This window comes from Callorhinchus milii, unplaced genomic scaffold (assembly GCF_018977255.1).
Source record: "Callorhinchus milii isolate IMCB2004 unplaced genomic scaffold, IMCB_Cmil_1.0 Scaffold10, whole genome shotgun sequence".
Classification (NCBI taxonomy): Eukaryota; Metazoa; Chordata; class Chondrichthyes; order Chimaeriformes; family Callorhinchidae; genus Callorhinchus; species Callorhinchus milii.
The window spans coordinates 3,422,976-3,444,585 of record NW_024704751.1 but is presented as its reverse complement, the minus strand read 5'-3'; the positions used below and the strand labels follow the sequence as shown (position 1 = coordinate 3,444,585).

Genomic DNA, 21,610 nt, shown 5'->3' with positions numbered 1-21,610 from the left:
GGCGCCTGACCCGGGTTCAACATCGCCGCCGCGGCTGCAGCGGCGGCCGCTGCTGCTGCCGCTGCTGCGGCGGCGGCGGCCGCCGAAGACGACGACGACGACGAGGAGGAGACAGAGCCGACACCGGACACGACGGCCGGGTGATGGTGATGCTGGACCGGGTGCACTGCAGTACCGATCCCGCCGCCGCCCGCTGCTCCCACGGCGCCGCCGCCGCCTCCGACGACGACTCCGACGCCGCCTCCTGCCCCAGCGCCGCCGACGCCGACGGTGGCGGCGATGGCGACGGCGGCGGCTGCTCCCGGGTGCAGATGAGCCGGGTGGTGATGGTGCGGGTGGTGGTGATGATGGGGCGGCGGCGGCGGCGGCTGGTGGTGGTGATGGCTGTTGCTGCTGCCGCCGCCGTGGTGGTGATGGTGGTGGTGGTGATGGTTGTGGTGGGCCCCGGCACCGTTATAAGCCATCAGCTTGGCGGCGCTTTGATGCTGTTGGCTCGCGCTGGTGCCGCACAACGCCATGGCCAACGGTCGCGCCTCGCGCTCTGGGCTTCGCGCCTCCCGCCTCGGGCGCTCGAGCTCCCCTCACCGGTCTCCTCAGCGTCTCCTCTCCTCCGGCCGCTTCTCTTTCTTCCCCCCCACCCCCCACCCCCTCCTCCCCTCCTTCTCTTTCTCTTTCACACTCTCTCTCTCTCTCTCACTCACCCTTCTTCTTCCTCCTATTTTTTCTCTCTCTCTCTCTCCTTTTTTTTTCTTCTTCACACCATTTTTCCAAGAAAACCGGAGCGAGCAACTGACGGTCCCTCTTTTTTTTAATCTCTCTCTCTCGTCCTCGAGAGGTTTTTCTTTACCGCCGCCGAAAAAAAAACTCTTCTCCAAGCGCAGAGCTTCTCTTTCTTTCTCTCTCTCTCCCTCTTTCTTTTTTTAAAAATTTTTTTTGAAAAAAAAACAAAAAATTAAAACAAAAAAAAAAACCTCTCTCTCTCTCCCCCCTCTCCCACCCCCCGACAACCACCTCACACACTAGTTTCACTTACACCGCGCATCGGTGTCGGGTCAATATATATATATATTCACATATCTGGAAGAGAGATGGGGGGGAAGGGATGGGGGGAAGAGGGGAAAGGAGAGAGGAGTGGGGGGAGGGGGGGGAAGAGGGGAAAGGGGAGAGAGAGAGAGGGAGGGAAGGGGAGGGGGGGAAAGAGGGGGGAAAAAAAGTCTCTTGCTCTCTCTCTCTCTCTCTCCTCTCTCTCGCCGCTTTGGTTGACGACCCCGCAGCCCCGACATCCGAAAAGTCTCTCCCCTCCCGCCCCTTCCCTTCCACTCCCTCCCCAGCTGGAGCCGGAGAAACTCAACACGGTACCCTCGGAAGCGAGAACCCCTCCTCCGCTCTCCCTCTCTATCCCCGCTGCCGCCACTATCCCTCCGCTCTCTTTCTGTCTGTCTGTCGCCCGCCCGCTCTGCTCTGCCGGACGCAAACCAAACCTGCTGGTCGGAAGCCCCGGGTCTGTCCCGCCCTCCCCCCGACTGATTGACAGCGACCTCTAGCCAATCGGCGGGGCGCGCCCTGCTCGACCGACAGCGCCGCCGACCTATGAGCGGGCAGGGATTGGAGAGGTGGGCGGGCGGAGGGCCGTGGGGGCGGGGAGTCGCGCTGCGTCCACCGCGTCCAGGTACTCGGGCGTGCTGCAAGGGCGGGGTCCGGGGGGGGGGGAGGGGCGGGGGCTGAGAGAGGGGGCGGGGCCCGGGAGGGGGCGGGGTCGCGGTGGGGGCGGGGCCTGGGGATGGAGGGGGCGGAGCCCGGGGAGGACTGGGGAGTGGCTATAGGATAAGCGCTATATCAAAGGCAATGATTATTATTATTATTATTATTACTATTAACGGAAAGGACAAGCGACACTTTTTTTTCTGAGACGGCTTGAGAGTTCGTCAGCCAAAGGACACGTGAGCTGGACCTGCTCCCACCAACCCTCACACACACACACACAAACACACGCACAAAGAGGTCACCGCCTTGTTATCAATGAGATCCTCGACTGGTACCTTGTGGGAATCACGTAAGAAAGAGCGCAAAGTGGAAAAAAGGGACCGGGGGTGGGGGGACGGGGGCGGAGGGGTCTTTCGGATGGATTTTGCACAATTGGCTGCCGCGTTTTGCCCACAAACTCTACAGTCGATTCACTTTACAGTGTATTCTGTGAAGCGATTTGAGAGATGTCTCGAAGACGCGACAAGGCGCTGTATCAAATGCAAGGATTGTTATTATGTATTAATCTCCCCTCCCGTCTCCACTCTTGTTGGAAGACTTTTTAATTTTTTTGCACTTTTTTTAAAAAGAACGCAATTTTTAAAACACTGTAATAAAACATAACATAAACTTGGGAACATGGATGGTATCTACCTTACATACTTTGTGCAAGAGCATCATTTCGAAGGGTCAGTGCATGCTTCTAAACTTTTCAAAACCATGCATTTTAAACTTGGGATTGTTTAAGGTAACATTTATTGGAATAACGCTCCAAAATATTGACCCAAGTGCAACCAACAAAAGTTAAAAATACATTTGAAAATTTTGTTTTTAGAAAATGTAGCTTAGCTTCGCTCATGGCGCTGTTAACAACTGAGGAATCAACCCCTTAGTCTGTTCCAGTCCGACCTCCAACTCTATTTTCAGGGCAGCTGACGATTGCACCTGTCACTGTACCATATGCTGCATGGGAAACTGGGTCAGTCTACAGGTAGGCACCAGTCTACAGCTGTGGGACTGACCTTATCCACATGCAAAATGACCCCTAGCAGAATACTACAGGTTATTGTTTTTGTGTAGTAAAATATCTAATTGAAATAGTTGTACATTTAGGTGCAATGGCAAATAAAGGAATAATATTATAGAGCAGTCTTTTTTAGAAAAGTGTTATTGCTAGTACAATTATTTCATCTATTCGCAATCAGACTCAGTAGTTTTTCTTAATTGTTTACATCAAAGAAAAATCTACAATTGAGAACGCATCAAGTTATATAGAAGGTAAGGAGGGGAGAAGGAAAGTTTGATAACTTGTTCATAGAGAAAAAAGAAAAAAACCTTTCCTAAAAATGCCTTTAAAAATTCTACACCCAACCACTAACCTTCATCTCACTTGAAAAGAATATAATAGAGGTATCAACATCACATCTCCAACATCTGTATTTGAGGTTGCCCCATACTCCCTCGCCACCATGACATTTCACTGACGGGATACATATTTAGCTTCACTTTTCAGATTGTAACAGCTGGAGATTCATATTTTTCTAATAATTATCAGCCTGAAGCTCCGCATCTACCAAAGGGAATATATCTTGATTCTGATTACTGGAGGTGGCAGTGGGATTAAGAACTGAATAAATATCCACAAGGATAACCTGGCAACAAAATGTTTGCCTGAAGCATTAGACCTGTTACAGTAGGAAGTTTGAAAAGGTATTGCTTATTGCAATGTGCATTGAGCGGGTTGTGTGGATCTGAGGGTTATAGACTGAGGGTAGTTAAGGTTTCTTGTAGAGGAAGAAATAGCTTACATTATTATAATCCCTTATCACTTTAAAATGTGCAGTGTAGTGACTATCTTTACAAATATCACAGCCATTTGTGGCAGCAAGACCCAGCAAACATCCAGGAGATGATGACTAATTAATCTGTCAACCAGCACATTGGTGGAAAAAAAAACTCCTTTCTCTTTTAAAAAGTGTCATTGGATTCTTCATAACTACTTGAACAGGCGGAACCAATCTTAGTTTAATGTCTTATCCAAAAGGTGTGGCGAATTCATCAAGTCAATACTTCCGCAGGAGGGCATTGAAGTGTCAGCCTAGATTATAAATTCAAATGCCGACGTGTGGTTTCTGACCCAGAGTTGGGCATCATACCAAATAAGTCAAATTAACACCTGGGGTGAAAATTAACTTATTTGGGGGGAACAAAAGGGAAAAAAAGTCCATTGACTGATCTTTCATATAAAAACCTTTTTTTCCCCTGTGGAAAGAGCAATGCAAAATTCCTCTTTGCAAAATTATCATAAGCGCTTAAAATATTTTTAAAATAGACTGGGCTAGTGAGGAGAAAAAAGATAGGTTTCCCACTCCTGAACGCACACCTGTTACTGGAAAGTGTACATGTGCCGACATGTAGCGACGATATGACTGGGCTCAGATTTGAAGCCTATAGCATGAAACACCCTGGTGACACATACAATACTTCACAAGAATAGTCACTTGGTTAGTGCCTGTGGAACTGAACCCCAGAAAAAATCAGTGCCTTCAGTAAAAAAGATTGGGGAAAAAACTAAGTGGAGGGGGATAATAATAATCTTTGCATTTGATATAGCCCCTTGTTATATCTTTGAGATGTCTCAAAGCTCTTCACAGAATATATTTTAAAGTGAATTGACTGGGTATTTTGTGGGATAAACATGGCATCCAATTGTGCACAGCAGTGTCCCACAAACAGTCATGGATGGAAGATGTATATACATTTAACTTAGTTTAATTTAATTTAACTTAGAAAAATGCATTTTGATAGTCAAAACAGGTCCTTTTGTGCCTGACCACCTGTGCAAAGGTAGTTTGGTAGTAATCAATCTATATTCCTCAATACCCAGGTTGGTATAGGGGGAAGTTTATTGTTACTTAATCTTACTTCCTTAGTGTGAGAAAATATAGATGAAATTGACATTTTTGTGAAGTTCAGCAAATTGACTGTTTAGGTTTCGCTAATTAAGTGAAAATGGCACATCCCAATGTGAGCTCTGCAGTCAAATATTTTTCTGTACTACACGAGTAAGTTTTTCAGATAAGTAGCTCCATTTTTAAAAATAATCTTACATTGTGAAATTTCTATTAACAAACACAGTTTGAACATGGAGATGAAGACTGGATATATGATGTGGCATTATCTTGCAAGCTCTCAGCCCTAAATAATCATAGACAATCAAAATAAGAATGCAGTACTGGAATGAAGTATTAAAATATATTTTGGATCCAAGTCGATCAAAAGATGATTAAACCTCTGAAATGGACACTTATTTGCCCACAAGGGGAACAATTATATTCCCAATATCCCTATTTTGGGGGACATCGAAAGTAGCAACCGGGTTAAAAATAATCAAAGTGGCTGCATAATTCACCACCTAATCACACCTAATCATATAATCCAACGCTTAATTAAATAAAGACTCTGATGTTGAACTACATGGTGTGTGTGCGGAGGGGGGATTCTTCTCCATAGACACAGAAATAGAAGGGGAGACTTTCCACACACACACACACGCACAAAATGTTGAGGGGTGTTTATCGATTTTGAGACAGGTGCAAATGGACATGATTTTTTCAGTACTCAACCTGGCTTCCTTTTCATATGAAGCAGAAATTGAACAGAACCACCCAATGCAAATGCAGGTCATGGAGTAGTAATGACAGGCAGCTCCAGAAAAGTTCACGCTTCCCCTTTGTTTGATGGAGGAAGTGTGGCAGCAGGGGGGTAGGTACATTGAAAGCAAAAGAAAGATAATTGCAGTGATTTTACCCAATGCTGGATTTGTGGTTGAAAGCTTAGAAGCTGTAGAGCAGTTGCTCAGTGGAGAATGAGCACAAGTAATAGTAATTACAGTAGTTTTGTCTGTACAAGCCTTATTGATAAAACAACATGGAAATATACATACCCTTGTATCCCTGATGATAACTCTTTGGTAACAGCATATACAGATTGGAAAGTTGAGGCTACGACCTTTGGTCTGAGTAACCAGCTACCTATTTGGGCACTTCATTCGGTTTCAGTGCCCTGGGATTGCAAAGTGAAATAAATTCAACCAAAGTTTCATTTTCTGATTAGTGACACCCCCTCCCCACACACACACACACACACAACACACACACAGACCGCAAAGTGCACCTGTGTGGATGGCTGGTAAGAAGGAACACAATTTGGACTAGCCCTGGGCACATATTTAGTATCTTCACTCTGGAACACTCTCCCTCAAACCCTCCGCTTTGCCACCTCTCTCCCCTTTTTCAAGTCCCGCCTGAAAGCCACCCACCTCCCACCCCCGGCTCAGAGTCAGGCTCCGCCACTGTTATAAGCGCTCTGAGATGCTAACCCTGCGTGGAGGGCGCTATAGAAGTGCAAGTTGTTGTTGACGTTATTAATAGTAACTGAGTTGCATGAAATAAGAGTGCTCAGATTTCAGTTTCTCTTAGTATTGTAATTGAATGACATTACTGCGTGTTGCAGCTTTCCAGTGGTGTACATTTCAAAACGTCTTTCTAATAAACATGACACAATGAGAACTAGGCACTGCAGTGTTGACTACCTCACAGGCCAGATTAGCAAACTGCTTTTGTATTGTGTTATTTTGCTAATGCTTTAACCTTTTGAACGGGCTCTTTATTGGATTGAAGTCAAAGGAGTAGCCTGGGCTTTCAAAATCGACTGCCATTGTGATAATTTGATGAAGGCTGCCTTGCTTCATCAACGTAGATGTATTAGCAGCTAGTCTGTGATGGCATTGCAACCGTCTCTGTGTGAGAAAAATGCGCAGTCTCTATTTTGAACTGATCTCTTCGGAATATTCGAGTGGAGTCCTGCAGCTCAGTGTTCAGAGTGTTTGCCTCACAAACGAGAGACCTGAGTTCTATTCCTGGCAGGACAAATCGTTAGGCAAGTTTCCTTACTCTCTGCGTCCGTGTTTACCCAGCAATAAGTAGGAACCCGGTTGTTAGTTGATTGGCGGATCACTTTTCCTGGGGGTAATAATTCCTTCCCAAAAAAATCAATAAATTGGTCACTCAATCCACGACTGTTTGTGGGACGCTGTTGTGTGCAATTGGCTGCCGTGTTTCGCCCACAAAATACACAGTCAATTCACTTTACAGTGTATTCCGCGAAGCGCTTTGAGACGCCTCGAAGACGTGATAAGGCGCTATATCAAATGCAAACATTGGAGTTATTGAACTTATTATTCCTTTTTCCACATGGATACATGTTCTTATCAGGCAGGTTGCCCTCTGCCCCAACCTGACCCTACTTCAGTGATGTCTTGTAGCCGAACAATGAAGCTAATAGATATGACCATCAGCATCGCCTTTTATTTCCTTTGCTCTTCCCTCCTCTTGTGAGCAGCTGTTGTCATGATACACCCAAGTTTGGTGAAGATAAAACTGAAGGTGACAGATTGGAGTTATTGAACTTAAACCAACATGTTATGATGAGTAAGGACTGCCCCAATTCCTGTTCAAATATGAACCCATTAATTGAACCAATTTTCAGAGATTGATAGATGGTGCAGTACAGAATCAGACCATTTGGCCCATCGTGTCTGACTGCTGTTTATACTCCACATGAGTGCATTTTAATGCTAATTTAATTTATTATCACTTACAAAATGTAAGTTGCCATCTAAAGTAAAGAGGCTTAGTCACCTGTCATTTTTTTTCAGCCACTCAACACTATTCATTCTTTTTCACGGAAGGGATCAGTTTCAACACGGCGTGACCTGTATACTCAACTCATTGACCTCCGCTCTCCAGCCTCGAGCTCTGGCTGTGTGATTCACATGAACGCATGAAAAGGTGACAGAGGTCAGTAGCACAAGCCCATGTGATTCACTTATCCCTGACATTGAGTTTTGCAATATTAAACTTCAACATCTTCGCAATATATAGCAAATCCATTACAGGTTACTGTCCTCAGCTCAGCTCCTGCCCTGTACGTGGCTAACATAACTGTGAGAAACTGTGGCACACACTGTCTTATAATAAAATAATCATTGCATTTGATATAGCACCTTATCATGTCTTCGAGGCATTTCAAAGCGCTTCATAGAATATACTAGGAAGTGAATTGACTATATATTTTTTGGACAAAAGCAGCATTACCTGAACCACCCTGATGCTGAGCTTGTAGACCTGAATATAGGAGAGTTACTTTTCCTCTTTACTTATGTTTTACTTACAATATTCAACAACAACAACACTACATTTGTATAGCAGCTTTCATGTCGGGAGGACGTCCCAAGGCTCTGAACAGTCAGTGTTTCGGACCCGAGCTGGGATTGGGGAGGGTGGAGGGCAGAGGGGAAGAAGGGTGATCGAAAGCATGGTCGAAGAGGAGGGTCTTGAGATGGGTCTTGAAGGAGGCAATGGAGGGGCCGAGGTGGAGGGACTGCGGGATTGTGTTTCAGAGGGTGGAGGCAGAGTGGCAGAAGTCCAGCCCACCAATGGGGGTGGTAGGCGTGGCGGGGGACATGAAGCAGGCCGGATCCCGCTGAGCGGAAGGAGCAAACAGGATGGTAGGGAGTTAGGAGGTTGCAGAGGTAGGGGGTGAGCAAGGCCATGGAGGGCTTTGAAGGTGAGGACCAGGATTTTGAACTGTATCCTCTGAGTGATGGGAAGCCAGTGGAGTCGGGCGAGGATGGGGTGATAGGGTCACGGATTAAATTAGCTCAGTTTGAATTTGACTGCACTCTCCAATCCAACTCAATGCACAAATCCTTTCCTGGTAAATTGGCCACTTGCCAGTCTTACTCCAAACCCATTCTCCAGTCCATATGAACATTAACAATGATCCAGTTTAAGTCTTGAATGTTTGACTATTGATAACTCCCAACTAGCAGGTCAATGAATCCATTTTCCTGTCACTGTGACCAAAAAATTACAACATCCAATTCATGATTGATGATCATATTGTATTCTCAACAGAACCAGTCGACTCTAGTCAATCAACCCAACCTCGCAGGGTCTGTAAAAGAAAGTTAACACTTGATCAGTCTTACACCTTCTTTTGTCAGCTGTAAATCTAACAGTATTGTGTACTTCTTACAGCTATGTACTTCTTACCCTTCCTCCACTAGCAGTTATACTAAAGTAATCCCGATCCTTCTGACAGGTACTCCTTCACAGTAACCTTTGGATGCTTAGAAACGTGCACCGAGCTTCTCCAATGTACGTTTTGACTTCAAACGTACAGAACAGCATTCGGGATTTTGCTTTTCACCTCACCTCTCCCATTAGCATTGTCCAGGTGAGTTAAAAGCGACGCGTGACATGAATTGGTAAACGAATGAGGAACAGGGTGGGTAAGATTTTATGTACATATGCAGTGGCATCATCAGTGTCACCGGTACCAGGAGTGGTTAGTGCTACCAACGTTCAGCAGCAGTCTGCAAACAGCAATACATTCTCGACTGTGTCCCATTGCTATTGAGTTATTATTTCCAGACACATGCTGATCAATTTATGTGTGTGGCAAACTTTGCATTTTGAATATACCCACCTGGGCACTGACCCTGCCAATAATCCCACTCTGTAGCAGTGTAGCAGTCCTGTTTCGGATCATACTCATTCATACAGTATAACAACAAAATAAGAGCAAATAGCCTGTGTGACATTTTTTCAAGACATATGACAACTCCACGTGGAAAAAACGCCATGAATCTTAAATACTTACCCCAAACTGTGTTTTGTTTTTAAAAACATGTTTGTTTTAGAACAAGATGTGATCCAATATTCACAGATTAAGCCCTGTTAAGCCTTCTTGTTTGTTCAAACAGTGAAGCGAGCGACGTTCTATATATAAGGGGGAGAAGCAATTTAGAGAGTCTTAGATTTCTTTTACTGATGTCTGTCTGTGCTTTGCATTGCTTTAATTTCAACCACCTGAGTTTAACACAGCAAAAAGAGTTGAAAAGTAGAAGAAATACACAGTTCCCGGTTCGAAGAGGCTTAGTGTCCTGTAGTTCAGCGGTTAGAGCTCTTGACTCGCAAGTGAGAGCTGGGTTCGATTCCCAGCAGGGCGAAATCTTGGGCAAGTTTCCTTACTCCACATGTCTGATAATAATCCCTCAAGAAAAAAAACAATGATAAAATTGGTCACTTTAACCCACGACTGTCTGTGGGACGCTGCTGTGCGCAATTAACTGCCGCATTTCGCCCACAAATACACAGTCAATTCACTTTACAGTCTATTCTGTGAAGCGCTTTGAGATGTCTAGAAGACGTGAAAAGCGCTATATCAAATGCAAGGATTATTGCAGCGGTAACTCCAGTGAAACCTGAAATTCACCTTAAATTTCGCCGACAAACAAAAAAAGCCTTGAGGCAACCCTGGTGGCGACAATGCCTTTAACAATGTAAAGAAAATCTGGCCTCAACTCGGTTTTATTGAGTTGTAATATGGGGGGATGGGGTGGTGGGGGAGTGGGGGGTTAGGGTAGGATTATAAATGTGTGTGCGTGTTGTGTTTAAGTCCTTCCACTTTTCTACCTGGCTCTGAAACAAGAGGTGACTTGTAACTGTGGAAGAGAATGTGCTATTTATGACGGCAGATTTCCTTTTATTCGGTGTCTGTGGATGGACCACCTTGGTGGCAATGCTGTCTGCATTGAGCTCAGTGACAAGCAATTTAAGACACGATGCCTTTGTTGGGAGGTATAGCAGGGTCTTCTATGGCTTCACAGCACCTCTGCCGGGTGGGTGGTAACCAAACAACACAGACCTTGCCAACAATTCAGTTACTAAATAATCACTTCAAACGCTGCCTGTTACTTGGTAACTCAGTCATAGTAATCGTTGCATTCGATAAAGCGCCTTGTCACGTTGTTGAGACATCTCATAGCGCTTCACGGGATAGACTGTAAAAGTGGATTGATTGTGTACTTTGTGGGCAAAACGCAAGACCGATTGCGAACAGCAGTGTCCCACAAACAGTCGTGGATTAAGTGACCATTTTTTTGGGGGGAAGGGATTAATTATCCACAGAAAGCGATCTGCCAATTGACTAACAACTGAATTACTACTTACTGCTAGGTAAACGGATGTGTGTGGAGTAAGGAAACTTGCTTAAGGTTTTCCCCTGCCCGGGAATCGAACCTGGGTCCTCTCGCTTGCGCACTAACCGCTACTCTACGGGGCTCCAATAGTAACTTGTTAGTAAACCTCACATAAGTCGTATCAGTTGGGACTATACATTTGATATGATGTATGCTTTGTATGAGTTATGTCAAACTTGCATAAAATATAAAATCTTGAACAGTACTTGGACAGATGTACAATTACGATCTATACAGATAAGACCTATGCGAGTTTTACTGCAATATCATTACTGGAACAGTTAACAAACGACTGCAGCCATGTTTCTGTACCAAGCTTCCAGTTTTAATTAAAAAAAATTAATAAAATAAAATGCAAATTGAATATGGCTCACCATCCTCACCCCAACCACTCCCCCGGTAAGGAAAAGCTCAGAGGCACAAAGTATGATTCACAAGTTACATGTGGGGTTTATCCCCATGAACAAATAGGTGGGCAATATTCAAATGCAACTTGGTTATGTCCCGTCAGTATATTCCACAGACAAGAATCATTACAAGAGTGCCCGCTGTTATATTTTTTTCAGCCTGTGTGGTATTGTAAATGCACAAGGCACTTCAGAACCTCCCATCTCATTTTGTGAAACAGCTTTCACTTCTCTCGAGAAGATTACGTCGGCTTTTTTGGGGGTTGAAAATCTCATTAGCAAGGATTAAAGTTAGAATTTATAGGCAGGTGTCATCATATATTTAATAATGATTCAGGGCAGGATTGAACTTCTCACGCAGGGACTTTCAATATTAGAATATAATCAGTGTGGATGTAATCAGTGTGGGTGTGTGCTTTTACAGTTAATAGCCAGTTAGAAGTGCACACCCCGTTCTCTAGACATCCGAACTAATTGTTACGCTGAGTGTAATGCAAGATATACCAAGTCTAGGCTGACAACTCCAATGTAGGACTGGGGGTATGCTGCATTGCTGGAATTGCCATCCTTTGGACGAGGGGTTCAGACCATGTAGTCCTGTAGCGTATTAGTTAGAGTATTCGCCTCGCAAGCAAAAAGACCCAGGTTCAATTCCCGGGCAGGGCAAACTGTGGGCAAGATTCCTTACCCCACACGCCTCTGTTTACTTAGTAGTAATTAGGAACTAGGCGGTATTGCTTTTCTGAGGGTAATAATTCCTCAAAAAAAAATCTTTCAATCCATGACTGTTTGTGGGTTACTGCTGCGTGCAATTGGCTGCCAGGTTTCGCCTACAAAATATACAGACAATTCAGTTTGCAGTCTATTCTGTGAAGCGCTTTGACATGTTTTAATGACACGATAAGACACTCTATCAGATGCAAGTTATTATTATTATGTACAATGTTCACTATTAGAATTTCACCAGACTTGTAAAATAAAACTGCTTGAAAAATATTCCATGAGTTAATTCTTATTATGTTTAGGAATTTTATACTGGTTTATAGATTGTTGGAGTTGTCCATTTACACAGTGTTTAAAGGAGTACACATTTACAGGTTGGGGGTGCGGGTTTTTGGAAGGGAGACAAATATTAACAATGGCCGTTGTCAGCTCTTGACCTTTTCAGAGTGCCACAAATGAGTTAATTCACCCAAATGCGATTGCTTTGTGAGGGCTGTCACACAGTTTACACATTCACCGTTTCCTCTTCCTGTTCCTCATGCAATTTTCGCATTAAAGACTGACCTAGTAACACAAACGATGTGACCAGATCAACCTTTAATGTGAAAATCAATCATTAGTGCTTGCTGACCCCTTCGATGTCTGTGAAACAATTTTCCAGTCCGTCAAAAAATATACTATTTTTCCAATAGTTTCTCACATTCCAAAATGAAGGCTGGGAACTGGAAGCAAGGATTAAAAACAATTTTATATGAGTAAAATATACAAAAGAAATTGCGTTTGATAGAGCGCCTTTAACTTCGAGGACGTCTCAAAGCGCTTTGCAGGATTCTTTATAAAGTGTAGTGCATTTTGTAGGTGAATGCAGCAGCCAATGTGTGCACAGTAATGTCTTGCAAACAGCCATGAAGTTAATTGAATTGGGGGATTTTTGACCAGGACACTGGGAGAAACTGAGCCATGAGATCTTTAACGCCCACCTGAACAGGCAGAATGAATAAAAGTAAAGATAAAATAAGAACAAAGGACAGAGAAGAGGGGAGAGAGCAAGAGAGAGAGATGGAGAGAGAGAGAGAGAAGCAAGAATACAATGGAATACAATAAAACAGTTTAGTTTTTTTCCCCAATGTATTCTTGCTTCTCTTTGTATTAACGTTCGTTCGCCTTCAAAGTTTTTGTTTAAATGGTCGATATTTAATTCAATTTCTTTCGTGGTTTGGGTACAAGTTTCTGTCAAGGTACACTTCAGTTAAGTAAAGTCAAACCTCGTTCCTTCTATGTACATCTGCCGAAAGTTGAGAGTGATCAAATATGTTACAATTATGCAGAAAGAGGCAGCCTGATAATACAGCAATCAATCTTTGAATTTAAATTCGACAAATATATTTAAAGCCCAACATCAGATGAAGTGCCTGCCATATTATTAATACTATGTAAATAAATTCCTGTATCCTACCTCTCGAAGCAGAGATGGTCCTGTAGCGTTGCAGAATTCTACGAGGTATAATGAGGTTTTAAACAATAAGATTTACGTATAACAACAATAACAATAACTTGCACTTAAATAGCGCCCTCCCCGCAGGGTAGTATCTCAGAGCATTTTTAAGGGTTTGAGCTACTTGGTGAAGAATCTGGTTCTGAACATATTTGCCCCGGATGTGATTAAGCAGATCCCAGTAATCCCCATTGTTCATTAAGACTTACTGAACTTGTACAACTGAGTGGGAATGCTATAAGTAAAGCAGCTACAGTCATAAAGTTGGACACTTGGCTGTAATAGAGAACAATGAATCAGCAGAATCACTGCTTAAGGAGATGCTCGATTTTCAGAAATGTGCAAGACTGGAAAGCCCTTTCTGGTTTGCACACATTTCATGCACGTTACAAGGGGAACCACGAGATGCGAGTCTAGCTGTTTTGTACAATAGGGGAAATCTCATCTCCCTTGGTTCCAGGAACAAATCACAATCTAAGTGTATTACAGATTCACATTGACAAGCCTTCCTGCTTTCTCGGGAAATTTGTGGGGCTGTTCGAATGACTTCATGTCAATTTTATTTCCCCTGAAAAAAAGAAATTTGTTCCTGGATCTTTTCTTTGTGAATTAATAAGTCAAAGAAACTCATGAAATAACAATGACAATAATAATAATAATCCTTGCATTTGATGTGGAAACTTATCACGTCTTTGAGACGTCTCAAAGCGCTTCATGGAATATACTGTAAAGTGAATTGGCTGTATATTTTGTGGGTGAAACGCGGTAGTCAATGCCCACAGCAGTGATAGATTGAGTGGCTAAATTATTTTTTCTTTGAAGGGATTATTACCCCCGGAAAAGCGATCCAGGTTCCTATGTACTGCTAGGTAAACAGAGGCGTGTGGAATAAGGAAACGTGCCTGCCCGTGAATCGAACCCAGGTCCTCTCGCTTGCGAGGCGAGTGCTCTAACCACTACAGGACTCCACACAAAAAAAAAGGAATGAAGAATTGGAGACTGACATTAAACATAAGCCGGTGAATTGCTCTGCCTTTCATTTCACAGAAGTCGGTGATCTGGCAGCTGGTATTTTCCATCTCCAATCTTCTTTTGGATTTGTGCTGAGTAACAAGCAGCAAAGCTGCTGTGTGACGAGCGTAACAGTGTAGAAAAAGTGACAAGTGTGTTAGGGGTTTTTACACATTACAGGGATACGGGGGATTGCTTTTTCTTTCCTTCCATGAGCAACACCTCATTTACACGTAGATCAGGCTTTCCTACTAAAAAACAGTTTGAGACATTCAACTTGGGACCCATCTGCCTGTTCAGGTGGATGTTAAAGATCCTGGGGCGCTGTTTGAAAAGAGAAGGGACTTTCTCTGGCCAACAGTCTCCAAGATAAAGAAAAAAGATTGGTCAGTTGTTTCATTGCTGTATGTGGTGACCTGTTGCACAAATTAGCGGCCACATTTGCCTACAAATACGCAGTCTACAGTAAATTCTGAGGCATGATAATGTGTTGCATCAAATGCAAACTGTTATTTGAAATAGTATTTTTTTTAGATTTAAAACCCAAATCAAGAATGTTTTGACACAATTTTCCCTGATTTCATTATGGCGTGTATCAGGGGTTAATTACATAAAATAATCTTGTACGTGGTGGGATTTCCATTTTAAACAAATAACCCCCAAAAGTCTCTATTTTTGCCAATTGCCATGTGATGGTCCCAATGGTCTTTGTCTAGGACAATAACGGTCATTGTTGTTATATACACTAGGGGCCAATAATGTCAGCCCACAATTACCCAGCCACAACGATGACTGGAGGCTATTTGCAGCCCACCTCCCCTACACCTGTGTCCCTCAGCAGACTTGCTGCTCCCACATGCCTCTGGGCTTCAATTCTCAGCTTGCCCATCTGTGAGATGATAACAGGACTGGGATTCAATACTGTTCCCTCTCCTTTTCTTGCCCTCCAGCTAAAGAGAGCAAGGGAATGCCGTTATTAGGAGGTTGAGATAGCACAGCATCCATCAAGGACAGACTGGGGAAATCGCAGGTGCAGACAGTCACAGCGTTCCTGGGAGAGGTCTTAAGACTCTGATTGGATTAGTCCACCAAAACGATAGCACAGTAATAACAAGTTTGTGTGTACAAATCTTTCTACAGTCAGAAGACAGATAGACAGACAGGGGTAGTTTAAAGATCCCCAACACACACGTGACCTGGAGTGAGAGGGGGAGTGTTTTTAAACGGGATCTAAAACACAATGTTCGTTACAGGTGGTCATAAATTGCACCTCCTGCTGGTCAATAGATTGTTAAAAATCATTTCATTTGATATAGCACCTCATCAAAACATCCCAAAGCCCTTCACAGGATCTTACTGCAAAGTGTGTGTTTGTGTGTAAATGTGGCAGCCACTTTGAGCACAGGTAATTGAGCAGACACCCATGATGCGAGTGACCAATTTTATCTGGGGATTGTCGGCCAGGACACCTGGAAAAACTCTTCTCTTTTAGAATAGTGCCACGGGAGGTTTAACAGGCAGATCGATGTCTTATACGAAGCCTGGCGCCCAGCACTGGAGTGCACTGGGGTTCCCATAGGCCGGTGTAGAGCGAGGCCTGTTACCATCAGGAGTCGCTGTTTATGACTTCTTGATTTCCTTGCAGTTTCAGTGCCCGGTATCCACCACTTTGCAAGAACACGTTTCTTTACACAGTTTACACAGCCCGCTCTTTTGAAAATAAATCTCCGCCTTTTTCAGGGGATTAACACACAATCTTAAAAGGTACATAGTCTCACACAAACACAAAAAGGATTTTCAGCAGGATACAATTGCATGTAAAGTGACACCGGAATAACAACCATAAAACACCAGAATATACCACACACACACATACACGTTCAAGTAACAGTAAAGTCAAACCCTATTCATGTCAAGGTTTAGTACTTAAAACAGTGTGGGGATTATTTTTCTAAATGCGATGAGAGCGTGCTATTAAACTGCGTACAGGTTGACGTTGTGTCAGAACTGGCTGCTCTTCATTGTTCACTGGCTTTTAAAGGAGTAGTTTCATTCAGTCACAAAGCCCTGCATCAAAACTGAGCTAAATTGCCAGGCACCAATGGGTTAGGTGATAAATTCATCATGAAATTATGCAAATAAGGTTTAGAGGTGTTTGGTGGAAATATAAAGGCAATCAGTCAGATTAAAGATGCAGTATTCTCTCTCTCTCTCTGAGTTTATACGGTTGTTGAATAAATGCAGATCGTTTGCAAATTCGTAACCATTCCTTTCTGATTGATTGTCTCTAGTGATTTCGCTTTGAAGTCAGCCAGAGTGCACAGATATCGCACGCACACTTCTGCGGAGTGTGGCCACATCAGAAAAATATTCATCTTAGTACTGCTCACAGCTTCTTAACGGAAACAAAGTTGGTCTCTCTTCAAACCCGGGAATGAGACAAACACAACAGGCTCTGAGCCGATGAGATGTAGAATCTCACATGCAATCACTGTTTATGGTTGCCCACAGGCAAGGTGTCACTTCAGGTTTCTCCAGTGCAAATACTACCTTTCTAACTGGTCTATATCACAAAGTCTTAATGTTTCTGTTTACAATTGCTGCCTTGACACGAACCTACAGTGAAACTCAAACAGCCATTTTGCCCCTGAAGTGGTAATCATTTCACTCGCTGAGAAATGAATCCATTACACCATTAATGGCTTCTCTGAGGGGAAGTACTGTACTTAGCCCGAAACATGTCCTGAGATGGATTCCTCAATATTGAACAACAACCTGCATTTATATAGCGCCTTTCACATGGGGTAGCGTCTTATATTCTATCTACAAGGCATTTTTATTTCCAAGATAACTCTGCAGGATCTGCTCTGCAGGAGTAAGATTCAGGGCAAGACAATTAGCAGATAGATCTGTCTAGAGATGGATCATGTTCAATCTCTTCCTCTCCATTTCTATACAACTGTTAGCCAAACATTAGAGAACGATTTTCCACCCTCCCCCCACCCCCACCCAAAAAAGAGAGTGGCCTATGACTGGTCTTTGAACCCACTTGGTTGCAGCATCACCAAAGATGAGGGATCAACACAGAGCCTTACATTACCCAGTTCACCCGACCCACTGTACGGAAAGCAGGACAAAGCAGGACTGACAGCCAGTGACAATACTGGGTGTGCAGAGTAAAGGAGACACTCACCACCCTTCGGTGGGGAGGTAACAGGAAACACTTTCGCTTCCTGCGATGTATTCTAGGCAGACATCAGGGCCTGGATGAGTGCAAACTTCCTGCAGCTGAATGTGGTCAAGACGGAAGCCTCCGACCGTATCTTACCCCCAAATGCAGCTGAAACCTTCGTGCATGGGTTTGTTACTACTCACACGCACTCCTCGCCGATCTCCCCAGCTCCACTATTCAAAAAAACGGCTCATTCAGAACTCTGCCGTCCGCATCCTGACCCGGACCAAATTCCGTACCCACATCTCACCAGTTCTGGCCCAGGCTCCACTGGCTCCCCATCACCAAACAGATCGACTTCAAGATCCTCATACTCATGTTAAAATCCATTCACTTCCTGGCACCTCCCGACCTCTCCGGCCTCCTCACTCCCCAATCCACCACCCGGTGCCTCCGCTCAACTGGCACCGGCCTCCTGCTCGTCCCTCACACCCTCAGCCCCACCATCAGAGGTCGTGCTTTCAGCCACTACGCCCCCAAACTGTGGAACATTCTCCTTCAATCCCTCTGTCTTGCCCCCTCTCTCCCCTTTTTAACGTCCTGCCTGAAAACCTTCCTTTTCTTCCATGCTTATGGTCCCCCCACCACTCCCCCACCTCCTCAGGCTCGGAGTCACGCTCTGAGACGCTACCCTGAGTGGAGGGCGCTATATAAATGTAAGTTGTTATTGTAGGTGTATTGTCAAAAAATGCTTCACTTGCTACGGTAAAAGCTCCTCCATTCACTGAGGTGTGAAATGTTCCATTTTCGTCAAACATTTGTCAATCTGTATTAAAAATACAATGTAAATCCAGGCAAACATCTGAAATGAGGTTCTGTTGTGGAACATGACAGCATTTTTTGAAGGGGGGGAGGGGGGGGGAAAGACGGGTGTCTGACACACACACACAGACCTATGTGGAGTCCTGTAGCTCAGTGGTTAGAGCACTCGCTTTGCAAGTGAGAGACCTGAGTTCAATTCCAGGCAGAGGGTGAAACCTTGGGTAAGTTTCCTTACTCCACACTGAGCCTAATAATAATCCCTCCAAAAAAAACAAAGCAATAATAAATTGGTCATTTTCAATCTACGACTGTTTGTGGGACATTGCTGTGCGCAATTGGCTGCCGCGTTCGCCCACAAATATACAGTCAATTCACTTTACAGTGTGTTCTGTGAAGCGCTTTGGGACGTCCTCCCGACGTGAAAAGCGCTATATCAAATGCAAGGATTATTACTATTATTATGAAGAGGTGCAAAATGCCTCCTATGAAGCAGATATCACACAAACATTCAGGTATTGATACAAAATTGAGACTTAGCTACCAGCATAGTGTACAGACTCATCTACAGTTCTCCTCCTCAGCAGTCTTTAATTGAAACCCATTACACACCACGTTTGGAAGTATAAATGCAGAAAAGTAGGACAAAAATCCCCTTGGAGTCCTGCAGAAGTGTTTGCACATCCTGTTGCCAAATGTGACAGGTTTAATATACGTTAGCTTTTCGCAGAGTGCTATTAAACCCTTAGGTGTTGGAACTGACTTCATTCATATTAAAAAAAAATGGAAGTTGCCAGGTGAATAGACTTGAGCATGTCAGACGTTAATTTGGATTTAGGTCCTTCACTCTGAAGGCACTGGCTCAAACTTCACTTACAATGAACACTGAAAGACCAGGGTTGGGCTAAAAGATTTCTTGTGAAGTGGCTTTGTCTATAGCTACATGACTTTTGTGAAGTACAATGTGTTCTCAAAGTTCTATTACCCCAAAGCGCTTCTGTTGGGTGAATTAACTGAGTATTTTGTGGGTGAAACGGGGCAGCCAACAAGAGGGAGAAGTCTTGGAGAGGGGAATCGGTGAGCGGAGGCTGATGAGGAGTATAAACACCATCGGCACGGCCTAGTAGGCCAAATTTAATTCTACATGATTCTGCAAAAGCACAAAAATAATCAAATCAACAAAACACTTCTTGACCCACAACCCACTTGAGGCTTTTTAATGTTAAGCCCATGCCCTCCCACCCCATCCAGTAGTACTCTCAAGTCCCACATCTGTCCATAATCACCTCTCAACATTTCCAAGACCTGGATCACATCTTATGCTTTTCCCCAATGAGAGAACAGGTTCAGCTCTTGTGTCACATCACGGCGTGCAAAATCCATGCTAATTCAACTATTGATTTCTTTTCCTCACATTCAGGACCGCACACAAACTGATTGGTACAACTTGGTTTTTAGCTAAATAATATGCATTTCAAAGTCGCCAGATACAATTCTCTTTCTCTTGTGTTTTTGTTACAGTTTGCTGCCTCTCACTGTCACTCTAATTCCTTCAGCCAGGAGGGTGCAGTGGTCTGATCTACTGATGCCTTCATGAATGCTATAAATTCCAGCCTGCAGTCAATTGACAGTCTGGGGCACTCCATTTGCCAGAATTGGTTCCATCACTATTAACCCTGCAAGCCAAAGCCTAACGGGTAGAGTGGTCCTAGATGGACAAGCAGCGGGAAAGCTTGCCAGACAGTGCTATCAATGGCAAGCTGTATGGTTTTAGCAGTTACCGCCAACGCATACTCTGGGGTCCCCAAGCCTTGGCTCTTGCCAATCTGCGCCTAATACTTTCCTGAATTATGTAAGCAGGATGAGTCCCTCCAGGGAGAGAGAGTACACATTCCATTCCAACAATCTATCTCTGGAATTTCCATGGGTAACGTTGGACGCATGGACTTCTTAGCTTGGTTTGGATACTCTTAAGCAGGATATGCGGTAAAGTGTAGTGACTGTATATTTACAAATGATCGCGATAGCCAAGTTGCACACAGCAATGCCCCACAAATAAACATGAAGTGAATGACCAATTTTATCTGGGGGATTGTTGGCCAGAGCACCTGAAGAAATCCCTTTCTCTATTTGAATAGTGCCATGGGATATTGCACGTTCACCTGAACGGGCAGATGGATTCTCAGTTTAATGACTCATCCAAAAAGACTATATGATCACTAAATTCAATGCAGATGTTAATTTGTGTAGAACGGCAATTTTATTCACATACCATGGTTGACTTGTATCCCAATATTGTTCATTATTTTAACAGATCTCAAAGCATTATAATTTTTTTTTAATTCACAGAGTAGCTGTTTGCCGGTAGAGCAGAAGACAGATGTTCTGAGGTTTCCAACTTTCCCCAGACATGCACAAGTGAAGAACCATATTTAAACTGGTGATTTCATGTCATGCACAATATATTAATTAAAAGGAAACAATTAATCCCAAAGGGCATGGCTTCCTTATTTATTCAGAAGACTCTCGCAAATAGCTTTGCTAATGCTGAATGCTTACAGAAATTTGGAACTTCAGATGTACACTACAAAGATTTGGATTCTCCTTGATGGCCGATTGCTGATGATAAAAAGTACTGTGTTTGTGTGTATGTGGGGGTGCGGCGTGGGGGGTAGAGAGGAGGGAAGAAAGAGGGGGGTGGGGTTGCGAACGTTTATGAATGATATGAAATGGTTATGCCACGTGCTTTGGAAAACAAGGAGATTGGTGGGATGGAAATCCGTGCCTGCAAATCCCCGCATGGTAATCGATCCCAGCTGTGCTGTCGTGGAGAGAAGCTAAGTGGGAAGTCAGGTAGCTCTCCTGCAGGGAAGAAGAATGGGCAGCGCGACTGCCCCCGGGTCGCCTCTGTGCAGTCGACCAGAGAACCACAGAGGCGTAACTACAATGGTGCTGGTAGTGCAGTCGTGCCCAATCCCACGAAGTGTGTCATCCAGGCTCAGGCTCAGTGGTAGCACTCTCACCTCTGAGTCAGAAGCTTGAGGGTAAAAGCCTTATATCGGGACTGGAATCATGTAGTCTAAGATGACTCTCCAATGCAGTGCTGGTGGGGGGAGTGGCGGGGGGGGGGG

At 44.1% G+C, this 21,610-nt stretch overlaps 1 protein-coding gene across 1 annotated transcript in view; it reads right to left on the bottom strand.

The window, feature by feature from the left end:
- Positions 1–640, bottom strand: part of nlk2 (nemo-like kinase, type 2) — a 54,436-nt gene extending 53,796 nt beyond the window's left edge. Inside the window, exon 1 of the mRNA XM_042338566.1 lies at positions 307–640. Within this exon, the coding sequence (XP_042194500.1) occupies positions 307–518 (212 nt within the window). The 5' untranslated portion in view covers positions 519–640. The remainder of the gene's footprint in view (positions 1–306) is intronic.
- Between the last annotated feature and the right edge of the window lie 20,970 nt (positions 641–21,610).